Genomic DNA, 13295 nt, shown 5'->3' with positions numbered 1-13295 from the left:
TGGCAATGGCCACGCTCAAAATGGTGTATTTTACGTGCCACCTGCACAGGAGCCAGTCCAGGGGCACTGGCAACGATCTTGCTCGAAAGTCCTTACACATGCCGCGGGCACAAGTGCCAGAAAGGCGTCGCTGGGCACAGGTGCCATCACAATTTCGCTTTCGCTTGCCCCAATAAATCTTTGCATCATCATCATTATTATTATTTAATGCCCGCTTTCCATTTTGGCATGGATGGGATGGTTTGACAGAGAACCAGTGTTTCTGCAGGGCTGTGTTGAGCTCCAATGTCATCTCTAGCATGGTTTCTTACAGAGTGTACTGGGTACTTTTTTCATGTCAGCAGCACTAGCAAGGTTACCATGAGATTTGCATGATAGGAAAAAGAGTAGGAAAAAAGCTCTCACTTCTAAGAAGTATTGTGTATGTAACAAAATCACAGACAGGTGTTACAATAAGATACTTTGTACAAGCTCTGAAATTTGTGGGAGGGCATTAGTTCATATAATTGAACCTAGTACTTGACTGGTATTTTATCAACTTAAAAAGGATGACAGGCAAAGCTGACCCCAGTGGGATTTGAACTCACAATATAGAGAACCAGAACAAATACAAGACATTTTTTTGGATGCTCTACTGATTCTGCCAATCCTCAACCCCAATGAGTGCTTTGTTCAGTCTATGCAATGTAAAATGGGAAGTAAGAGATGAAAATAGGTTTGTTACATTAATTAATAATCAATGTGAAAAATGTTATTCTTACCTCATTCCTGAATGATTTACTATTAATAGCATTGATCCCTTTCTCTGGTTGTTCATTATCACAAACATAGTTTGGATCAGCGTCGAAAATATTACCACAATAAAATATCTGTAGAAATTGTAAACAAGACAAATAAGTTACAAATACTCATAGTGAAAAGTTATAAATAGTTATTCTCTGCTCTACTTATTCATGGCTATGAAAGAATTGTTTTCTATGTTGCCCCAAATATGACAAGTGCTATGCTAAGCTTCACCAGGTTTTTGCTACAACTGTATTGCACCGTTGTCTTAAGTCGTCAGATTATTTGATGCATTTTGCCAATCACAAATGATGCTCTAAAAGAAATTACTGAAAGTATTGGTGTTACATGTGTCAACAAAATATCTCAACATAGGCGCAGGAGTGGCTGTGTGGTAAGTAGCTTGCTTACCGACCACATGGTTCCGGGTTCAGTCCCACTGCGTGGCACCTTGGGCAAGTGTCTTCTACTATAGCCTTGGGCTGACCAAAGCCTTGTGAGTGGACTTGGTAGATGGAAACTGAAAGAAGCCCGTGTCGGCATATATATATATATATATGTGTGTGTGTGTTTGTCCCCGTCACTTAGCGGTTCGGCAAAAGAGACCGATAGAATAAGTACTAGGCTTCCAAAGAATAAGTCCCGGGGTCGATTTGCTTGACTAAAGGTGGTGCTCCAGCATGGCTGCAGTCAAATGACTGAAACAAGTAAAAGAGTAAAAAAAGAGTAACATATTTTTGTAATTACCAGAGATGACTACAGATATTACACTAAACTGTCTCTCCGTTTGCAACAGACATTAATTCATCAATCTATCTCCACCTCAATTATCATAATTTCATCAGCATCGTTTTAATGTGACCACTTTTCCATATGAAATCTTGTTGAGGGAGATGTATCTATAGCAGGATGCTCTTCTCGGCACAAATCTTTACCGTTTTCTGAGCAAGGTAATACTTCCCCTAGTCTATGGAACACTGAATAGCTTGGATAAGCTTTCATCAAGGATTGTAAACCAAAGATAACAGTTGTGTGAATGATGACTTTTTGTTTACAATCAATGTGCACATGTCGAGACAAGGGGAATACACAGACACACACATCTCTGACAGGCTTCTTCCTGTTTCTGTCTACCAAATTTCATTTAACCTGCAGCTATACATATCAGCCAAGTGTGTGCACATCATCATCATCATCGTCGTTTAACGTCCACTTTCCATGCTAGCATGGGTTGGACGATTTGACTGAGGACTGGTGAAACCAGATGGCAACACCAGGCTCCAATCTGATTTAGCAGAGTTTCTACAGCTGGATGCCCTTCCTAACGCCAACCACTCAGAGAGTGTAGTGGGTGCTTTTACGTGTCACCGGCACGAAGGCCAGTCAGGCGGTACTGGCAACAGCCACGCTCAAAATGGTGTATTTTATGTGCCACCCGCACAAGAGCCAGTCCAGGGGCACTGGCAACGATCTCGCTTGAAAGCCCTTACACATGCCGCGGGCACAAGTGCCAGAAAGGCGTCGCTGGGCACAGATGCCATAACAATTTCGCTTTCGCTTGCCCCAATAAGTCTTCGCAAGCTGAGTTTCGTGTCCAATGAGGGAGACGACGTTGGCATGGGTGCCAGTCGTCAAATTTAACTCGATTTCGATTTCACTTGTCTCAACAGGTCTTTGCAGAAGCAACCACCTTAATCATGGCTACACTCTGCAATGAGACATAATTGCAGACTACATCATCATCTCTAATAGCTCTGAATGTTGTTTTATGATAAAAACAAAGCAGACTTGTGGCATTCTGTTAGCCAGATGAAAGAAAAGCCAGGCTGGTGAATGATTTTACACACTAACCAGAAATGGATAAATCAAAACAAAGATTGATACTTCATTAAGTGAGGCTGTGTCATCATTCTCACTTTTGGATTTAGATAGACTAATTAAATTCACTAGTGAATACATTAAGAAAACTGCCACATGGTTGCTTGACTTGTTAGAAATAGCAACCAAATCTCTATCAAGTCACACCTTACGGTCTTGAAAATAAAGGAAAGGGTATATTAGTTAATATAGTTCTACATATATTTATATTATGTTTGAGGGAAAAAAAAGATAAACTTTGGGTTAAACAACAAACAAACAGACAGAAGCTTGATTTTGTTAAGAAACATGTAAATTTTTATTTACCTGTTCAGAATCTGAGCTTGGTGGACACACAAAATTATTATGTGACTCAGAATCAGAGCAGCTATCAGATGACTGAAAGATATCAGATTCACCAGTGAAGTTGTGGTCAAAGCTAAGATCTGCAAATTACCAAAGTAGGAAGTCATATAAAATTACATATAGAATTTTTAAAACACACACACATACACAATTTACTTTTTTATCTAAAATTATGATGGAAGGTTTTCATTTAGATATGAATACTTTAAAAGGAAGGGACAATTTTGTTTCATACAATGAGGTGTCAAAAAGGCTTAAAGAATAGAATACTTACTACTTTGAAGATTATAATTATTACTATGGGAAGGCTTTGTACAATTCTGAACTGAGATGTTTACAATTTGTTCATCATTAGAAAATTCGGAACAGGTAGATTGTTGAACTAAGGCATTTGATCCAATCAAATTCGTTTCTTTTCTAGGTAAGTCACAAACTGGTTTGAGGTTAATTTCTTTTAAATTAGTCTGTAAAAATTCTGAACATGTTTCTCTTTCTGGTTCTTGTAAAAGTTCTGACTGTGCCTCTATCTCTGGTTCTTGTAAAGATTCTGAAGATGTTTCTATTTTTTGCTTCAAATTTAGCTCGTCGGTTTCTTGAGTTAGTAAGGATGTTGACTTTTCATTTTCATTATCTTCAGATTCTTCGCCAGGGCTGAGATAAATTAGAGTGTAAAATTCCAGAGGTTCCTAAAAAGATAAGTTTTTGTGTGTACATGAGATCATTAGCTAGTTGCAAAGGGAGATAAATTAGGTGAGTTGTAAGAAATTAAGGGGCATGTAAAAAGCACCCACTACACTCTCAGAGTGGTTAGCATTAGGAAGGGCATCCAACTGTAGAAACATTGCCAGATCAGATTGGAGCCTGGTGCAGCCGCCTGGCTTTCCAGACCTCAGTCAAACCATCCAACCCATGCCAGCATGGAAAACGGACGTTAAATGATGATGATTAAGAAGGTTGGCCAAAAGTTACCCGACAGTAAATGGAACTAAGCACCACAAAGAATTTTGTCCCTTACTCTACAAACTTCACCACTCCATCAACCTAATTTTGATATAAGGCCAGCAATTTTGAGGGGAGGAAACAAATCAATTACATCGATCCAAGAACTTGACTGGCGCTTATAATCTCAATCCTGAAAGAATGAAAGACAAAGTTGACCTTGATAGAATTTGAACTCAGAATGTAAAGAGCCAGAATAAATGCCATTAAGCATTTTCTCTTACATGCTAATGATTCTGAAGCTCACTGCATTTCATTAGCCTAATAATAATAATTTCCCATATTGGCACGGTCTCATATTTTGGTGGGCAGATTGATTAAATCAACGTCAGCACTTGGCTGATGGATATTTTACCATTCATGGAATTATGAAAAGCAAAGAACCCAGAAACTAAAAAGATATACTGTATATACTCACGGATAGGTCGCACATTTTTTACCAAAAGTTTCGATAAAAATGAGGGTGTGACTTACCCACTCGACATCACAGGGATCTGAAGTAGAGAGTGGCGTAGTCTAATTCTAGTAGTCTTAATTCTAGAAATTTTTCTTGTTAAGTTCATACTTATTGATTCTTTTTTGTTGAGTTGATTTAGCAATTAGACTATTTTCATAAAGTCACATCTGCAAAAATGCTTTAAAATATGTAAGCAAAGTTTTGAAATAAAAGTGAATATTTGATAATATTTAACAATATTAGTTATATCTACATTAAAAAGGGCCATATAATTCCCCAGATTATAGTGCAACCTATCTGTGAATCAATTGCAAATACCAACTTTGACAACTCCAAACTCAGGGTGGAACTTATCCATGAGTATATACAGTAACTGCAATACATTAAGTCAAAGTTTTACTTCGACTGCTACTAGAAGAATAATAATATTAATAAGCGTTCAAAAACCTGTTCATTCTGTTGAAGATCTTCATCAGGATTATCTTGAGGTTGAATTTGTTCAGAACAAATTGGTGGTTTCTCTTCATCTGGTGAGACAGAATCATGAGCCGATCTACAATATATATACATATATATATAAAGTAGGTAACTGCAAGCATACCCAACCGGGATCAAAAACAAAATTCTCAGAAATTGATATGCACTTTAAATTGTCTCCCCTGCAGATTCCTTCATGTCTTAACCCTTTAGCATTGGCCATATCCAGCCAAAATGTTCTACGTGTTTTACATTCAAACTAGCCAGATCTAGCTTCTCACACCTAGCTTACAATGTCATTCTAAAAATAAACAATCATATCATTGAAATCTTCAAAAAAAAAAAAAAAAAATGCATAGGAGTGACCGTGTGGTAAGTAGCTTGCTTACCAACCACAGGGTTCCGAGTTCAGTCCCACTGCGTGGCACCTTGGGCAAGTGTCTTCTACTATAGCCTTGGGCTGACCAAAGCCTTGTGAGTGGGTTTGGTAGACGGAAACTGAAAGAAGCCCGTCGTATATATGTATATGTGTATATGTTTGTGTATCTGTATTTGTCCCCCACAACATTGCCTGACAACCGATGCTGATGTGTTTACATCCCCGTAATTTAGAGGTTCAGCAAAAGAGACTGATAGAATAAGTACTAGGCTTCCAAAGAATAAGTCCTGGGGTCGATTTGCTCGACTAAAGGCGGTGCTCCAGCATGGCCGCAGTCAAATGACTGAAACAAGTAAAAGAGTAAAAGAGAGATTAATTCAAAACAAATAAGCATTACAGTAATCCCCGACTTTTGCGGGTGTTATGCTCCAAATCCCCTGCGATAGGTGAAAATTCGTGAAGTAGAAACAGTACTGTACTGCATATATTTAAAAAAATAATTTTAATAAATCTATTTTATTATAAATGCCAAAACAACATCAAAGAGGAATCGACATCAGCTTAAATAATAACTCACGATATGGCGAGGGATTATTGTACATTTGACAGAATAATCTGAATGCTAAAGGATTAACATAATTTATCCCTGATCTGACAACAGAGGTCTTTTTATAACTCATAGATTAACTTTCAGTGGGTTTATATAATATTTAAATTACAATAGGAATGAAAAAAAAAAAGGTGGTGGTGGGGCATTTATAATTAGGAAACTTAGCAAAGCATGGGGTGTATAATAGGTTTAGAGAAACTTTTGGATCAGTTCAAGTTATGTCTGGGACATATTTAACTAGTAACAAGACAATTTTTACTGTGGCTTGCTGCAGTGAAAATTCTCACTTCAGGCAACAAGTGATAAAACACCACCAGTCATTTCAGAGCAAATCTTGTGTGACTGATAAATGTATTTTAAGGTCTTTAGCCATCGTCAGTGAGTCTGTCAGCCATTCATATGCAGTCAGTAGATATTTGATACTGTTTTTTTTTTATAGTTATTTAAGAGTTGTCATCCTTGATGTCCAGGGCTGATTATAGCTAAGGAGCTTGAAATGCATTCATCAATCCACAAGGGCTGCTCTGAAATAACTGTTGGTGTTTTATCCCTGTTGCCTAAAGCATGAATTTTCTACATGGCAAACTGCAATGAAGATAGTCTTTTCACAGGCCAAATATGTCCCAAACATATTTGAACTGGTTTAAGATTTTGCGTTTTCCAGAACAATCCCTGCATGCCTAACTATATAATCGTTCACAGTATGAGTTTTAGTAAAAGATAATTTTTTTTGTTGGGATAATTTATTGATTTGATAGTCACATATTTTCATTGGCTTCAGCATAAAATGAAAAAGTGGCAGCAGAATGAACCAATAAAATTATCTCTACATAGTAGCTAGAAACAACAGCAAGCTCATCCTCAATTCATATTCAACTGCCTCAAAGAAAGGTCTAGGACCATATTGGATAATATGGTTCTAGACATCTGGAACCATTTGGGTCGATATGTCAACTCAATGGCATTTGACCTGGAGCTGAACAAGTAACAGTGTTTGAATTATGGTAACCTTCAAGCTAAAGCAACATTCAGCATAAATATTCAATAGCAAAACAACTACATATATTGTTATATTGATTAAGGCATTGTGTATGTATGTATGTATGTATGTATGTATGTGTGAATACATTAACTCACATAGATAATATATACATGCACATGCTGAATTTCTGACATCATATTTATAGTGTCAATAGCAGCTGCTTTACACTGACAGGGGCATTATGGAGTGTGTATGTTGTGTGTATATATATCATCATCATCATTTAACGTCTGCTTTCCATGCTAGCATGGGTTGGACAATTTGACTGGGGACTGGCGAACCAGATGGCTACACCAAACTCCAGTCTGATCTGACAGAGTTTCTACAGCTGGATGCCCTTCCTAATGCCAACCACTCCAAAAGTGTAGTGGGTGCTTTTTACGTGCCACCGGCACGAGAGCCAGTCTGGCGGTACTGGCAACGGCCACGCTCAAATGGTGTTTTTTACGTGCCACCTACACAGGAGTCAGTCCAATGTTTTGTTCACATGCTACTGGCACGAGTGCCAGTAATGCAAAGCTGGAAACGATCGCGCTCAAATGGTGCTTTTAACGTGCCACCGGCACGGAAGCGAGACTGAGATATATAATATATATATATATATATATATATATATATATATATATATATATACACACCGGAGTAAGCACATGAAATGTGCAACAAGGTGGAAAAAAGAGTACTCAAATACCAGAGGTAGAGTAATATGCTTTATTTAAAAGCAGCAGAAATATAACAAAAAAACCGTTACTCTGAGTTTCACGTTCCCGTTCATCGGACATGTCCGATGAACGGGAACGTGAAACTCAGAGTAACGGTTTTTTTGTTATATTTCTGCTGCTTTTAAATAAAGTATATATATACACACACACATATACAGACACATATATACGTACATGCATACATATACATACACACACAAACATATCATCATCATCATCATCATTATTTAATGTCAATCTTCCATGCTGGCAATGACTGGATAGTTTCACAAGATCTAAAGTGCTGGGGATGTGTATACAGCTGGATGCTTCTCCTAATGTTAACCACAGAGTGCATTGAGTGTTTTTTTTGTGACATTAACACAAGTGAAGTTGCCAAGTAACATATGCAAGACAAGAAAAAAAAAAAAGAAAAAAAGCCCTCCATCGGAGAGGGGGGAAGTGGTTTTATGCCAGGTGTCGAGAGGCTGAAGTATGATAGAAGGGCACAAGTGTTTTGCTATAGAAGAAATACATGGTTACCTCACATTATATAGGAGCAGGTGGGAGTAATTGGAAATAAAATAAGGATGGTGACAAGGTGACAGAGCATACACTCAAGATATAAGATGGTGGGAATAAGAGAGCATATGGGCCTAAGATTGGGAAGGGTCGGTGGATAAGTTCATAGGAGTGTGAGAATGACAGGTGGTTAGAGTTGGGGTTAGAAGTTAATGTGAATGATGTGCAAGGGTGGAGGTATGGTCATTGGTAAATATCAGTATGAGGAAGAAGGTAAAAGAAATAAGGAAGTGATAAATGGTAGACAAAGAAGGATGGAGAGCAGCAATATAATAAACTTGTAGAGAGACAAGGAAATAGGGAGATGATGTGCAGTGTTGGAAGGTGGAGAGAGAGAGAGATGGTGGTCAAAGGTACACATAGTTAGGTACACTATAGTTAGTTTGTGGAGGGGAGGACAAAGGTGAAAAGGAATATCAATGGTAGATATGAGAAAATGTTGAGAAAGATAGGAGATATGAGAGGGTGTTAAAAATGAGGTGTAGCAGTACCTAAAAGGTAACTTAGAGGAGAGGGGAAGATATCTGGAAGTAAAGAGAAGGGTAATCAGTGGAAAACAGAGAAGGGATGATATCGAAAATGAGGGAGGATGTTGAAGGAAGTGGTTCCAAGGAGTGGCAGAGGCAACAAGTAGCACAAAGACGAAGAAGTGTGTAGATTCTGATGTTACATGATTACAGCAACAGGATCGTCGTCGTTTAACGTCCGCTTTCCATGCTAGCATGGGTTGGACGATTTGACTGAGGACTGCTGGACCAGGAGGCGACACCAGGCTCCAATCTGATTTGGCAGAGTTTCTACAGCTGGATGCCCTTCCTAACGCTAACCACTCCGAGAGTGTAGTGGGTGCTTTTACGTGCCACCGGCACGAGGGCCAGTCAGGCGGTACTGGCAACGGCCATGCTCGAAATGGTGTATTTTACGTGCCACCAATGGATGATGACATAATTAGAAGTGATGGGTATTAAGAAGATGAGAGACAGGGCAAACTTGACAGGGGCAGGGCCCAGTAAATGTATAGACAAAAACAATGCCCTTAGGACCTCACTTTCATCATGACAGACAGTTCATATTGAGCACAACAAAACACCAGTCATCTCATCCTTTGTTATCTCCACTACAAGCATTAACACCTTAGGATCAGCCCTTTATTACTGTGTCCCATGTCTTGCTGGGTCTCCCTCTTCCATAAGTTCCATATACTTTAAGCGATCGACAATTCTTTATAGAGCTGTTGTTAGCCATACACATCACATGACCATACCAGCACAATCTTGTCTTGTACATTATATCTGATTCCCCTAATGCCTATTTTTTCTCAATATATTAGCACTTTGTCTTATATGCTCACTGATGTTGTACATCCACTGGAACAGACTAACTTCGTTTCTAGTCTTTACATGTCCTCTGCAGTCAGGGTCTACATCTCATTACTATGCAGCATTGCTGTTCATCCACAAGCATTGTACAACCTGCCTTTCACTCTGAGGAAGAGACTTTTTGTTACCAATAGAAGTAATAACTCCCTGAACTTTCTCCATCCTATTTTTATTCTAGCAACTATATTTTTGGAACATCCCCCTCCACTGCTAATTAAGTTACTTAGTTAACAGAAACTATTAATTACTTTTAGGGAACCTTCTAGGCATTGGAGAGAATCTATTTCTATTTCTTGACAGTTCTTAGTGTTTATTGTTCCTGCATATTTGCCACATATAAAGTCTACTTTCTGTTAACTTCCCTGTGATTTTACTATATACACACACACAAATATCCATAGCTAATTTCATATGAGAGTGTGTGTGTGTACAAGTGTAGCAAAAGGACTACTTAATACATTATGTAATTGTTAAACAGTTTATCTGGACATTATTCAGAATTACATAGCTATGTAAGCACACCTTTTATCCATCAGGCTTTTGATTGATTAGACAAGTCTCTCTCTCTCTCTCTCTCTCTCCACACACACGTACATATGAAACCCAATAACAGAACATAAAATGAAAGTATATTTTAGAATGAAATATGGCCTTACTGTATAGTTATAAACATAAACTGTCAGCTGGCAACAAAACTATTCGTTGTTATTATTTAGTACTTGGTAACTCCCCACAGAAGAGATGTATAATCAAACACATTCCTTCTGTGACCATCCTGTCACTTTTTAAATCTTATTTTACAAGACATAATGTATATAAGACTACATTAATCAAGAGGCCTTTTAAGATGGTCAAGTTCGATATTTTAGAAAGGGTAGAGGAAGATTTAGCTGCTGTTTCTAGCAGGTTGAATGACCATGTAAAGGATTCATCTTTTGACTATTGGGTTTAATATTTGTTTAATGCATCCAGTCAAGGACTTTCCAAAGTTAATGTAGAGAGAGCGGTAGTGATGGACATCAATAATCATTGACAAAGAAGAGAAGGAGAAAGGAAAGTGAAGATAGTTAGTGATAAAGGAAAATGATTGAATATTGAGAGATCTAATTTGACGGGAAAGGGTTAGACTGTAAAGAGAATGATGATAAGGAATAGCTGAATAAAGATAAGATTACAATGCTACTTCTCCTTATATAAGAAGTGCACAGTGATAGGAAAGTAAGTAAAAGATGAGAGGTTAATGAAGAGAGGAGGCAGAGCTTTAACCCTTTTAAGAGTTAAATCTGTCTGAGACTGTCCTTGATCCTATGATACAAACTTCTGTTTTAAAAGTGATTTCAGCTAAAACTTTCCATCAAAATTTCATGTTAAATTCCAAATGCGAGCTCAATGTTGTGCCAAAGTCATTTTGCTAAATTCATTATTTTCCATATTAATCAAAATAAAAGTAATGTATTTCAATAGAAATTTTGTAACAAATGGGTTAAGATGAACAAAATGGTTGGGAGATTTAAATGTAGATGTTATAATTTCAAACCTCTATCATTTTTATGACTGTTTTTCCAATGCTTGCATGGGTAAGTTGGTCTTCTCTAGCATGGCACATTGTCACTCATCACAGTTCTTTGTCCTTAATGAGGTTCAGCCTCTTGAGATCAATCTTCACTACTTCTTCTCATGTTTTCCTAGGTCTCCCTCTTACACAGCTTCCAGTTCTCTTCAAGTGCTTGGCAAAGCTTAATACATGAGCATCACAGTCTTCTCTTTTGCACATTACATTTCATCTGGTTCCTCTTCTATCTAGCTTTTCTCTCAGCTCATTTGTGCTATATTACTCATACAGAACTAATGTTACACACCCATGAGGAACATACTAGCATTCTTTCCAGCATCTGAGACTATATCATGCTACCTTGTGGCATCACACATCATACCATCTGCTCTTCCCTCTGAGGGAGAACCTCTTTGTTTGCAAGAGGTCAATTGGCTTCTGAACTTTTTCCATCCTGTTCCTTCTGGTTGCTATGCTTTTTGGAAGACATATCTCCACTGTTAATTAAGTTAGAAAGGTAATCAAAGCTGTCAAGTACTTGTGGGGAGTTTTCAAGAATCTATTTCTTGCATAATCTTACAGCTGACTGCTTCTAATGCACCCACCACATATGAAACCTACTTTCTATGTCAGCCTGCATAGGATCCCACTATACCTCTTGTGAGTTTACAGTACAGTGTACGGATTTCTATTTACTCCTTTTCTACATATTGGGCATAACCATTTCCCTGAAGGCTGTAGGGTCCTGTTTGCCTTTTCTAATTACTGAAGCTTTAGTTCTTATTAAACTTGGTTTGAGCGTTCTCAATTCTAGAATTTGCTTCCATGCTCAGAATTTCTTCCCTAAATCTTTTACAGCTTCAGTTACAAGAACTTAGGTCATCAGCATACAGGAACTTCCACAGACAACTGGTCTTAAACTCCTTTGTTATAGCTCAGAGGTCTTTAATAAAAAGGAGCCCTGCGTGCTGAATTCACTGCTAACTTTCACCTTGGTGAATGCATCTCTGTACATGGCTCACACATGTACAAAGGTACAGTCACAAGGAATGCTTTCGCTTTCTTTGTGATCACTAAAGTACATAGAACTTCATCAAAGGCCTTTCTAAGTTTGATAAATGCTACAAGAGTGGTTTATCCGTAGCTAAGTAATTCTCCAGCAATTGTCTCACAACAGAACTGCATCTCCTCTTTGCTTATTTTTCCCCTAATCAATTGTTATGACTCTTTCAGTAACTTTCATGATCTGGTCCATTAATTTGATGCCTCTGTAGTTTCCTCTCTCTCAAGTACGTCTTTATTCTTGTCAGAGTTGATAATGATACTACTATGTCAGTCATTGGATATGACACCTCCTGACACTAACATGTGGCCTACCTCCCTAGATATTTTCAGTATCCCAGAGACTATATCTGATGATCCAACCACCTTCCCTGCCTTCATATGTTTAAATGCATTTTTGACCATACAGCTTTCAATTTCAATAGCTGGGCCTCTGTTGGATCTGCTTGAAGTAGTCACTATCACTCTTTTCTAAGCATTCCTATTCTCTTGTAGTATCAGTTCTATGCTTCTTTCTTTTTGGTGCCAATGTGAATACATGCACTATTACTCTTTCATACATACTTCTCCCTAAAAATATAGCATATTTGGTAAAGAAGAAAAAAGAATTTAAATTATTTTGTGTCACACATCTACATATATTCAATGACACTGGTGCTGCCGACCCACATTTTTACATAAAACTTAGATGTCAATGTTATTCTCAGAAGACCTATTTCATGGCTAAGCAATACTACATAGATTTAATACAAATTGTATACTGATTCGTGAGTATGAAGATAGTTTGAGCAGAGGAGGGTGTAAATATGATAAAGAAATATTAATAGTAAAGAAGTGAGCTTAAATTAAAGCCCACTGTTGTTAAATGTCCCCACTAAAAGATCAACTGGACAAAAGTTTTGACAAGTTAGGTCTGTCAAGTAAATCCCTCTGTATAACGAACACAATGTTTGATCAACATCCTTGGTGCACATCTGTATGAGCAGCTCTGGACAGTAAAATCAGGAACCAGATTGATTATATTCTCAGAAATAAAAGATTGAAAACCT

At 37.8% G+C, this 13295-nt stretch overlaps 1 protein-coding gene across 3 annotated transcripts in view; it reads right to left on the bottom strand.

Annotated features, from left to right (window-relative positions):
- LOC106874902 (uncharacterized) overlaps positions 1-13295 on the bottom strand; it is a 52641-nt gene that overhangs the window by 3009 nt on the left and 36337 nt on the right. For all 3 annotated transcript variants that reach the window (XM_089350307.1, XM_089350314.1, XM_089350305.1), the window contains 4 exons: positions 4910-5015; positions 3281-3692; positions 2968-3086; positions 762-869 (listed from right to left, as the gene is read on the bottom strand). In XM_089350307.1, the coding sequence (XP_089206433.1) occupies positions 762-869; positions 2968-3086; positions 3281-3692; positions 4910-5015 (745 nt within the window). The remainder of the gene's footprint in view (positions 1-761; positions 870-2967; positions 3087-3280; positions 3693-4909; positions 5016-13295) is intronic.

The sequence above is a fragment of the Octopus bimaculoides genome, chromosome 1, assembly GCF_046866305.1.
Source record: "Octopus bimaculoides isolate indiv1 chromosome 1, ASM4686630v1, whole genome shotgun sequence".
NCBI lineage: Eukaryota > Metazoa > Mollusca > Cephalopoda > Octopoda > Octopodidae > Octopus > Octopus bimaculoides.
Note: the sequence above shows the minus strand (reverse complement) of the source record. Positions and strands in the feature narration are given on the sequence as shown.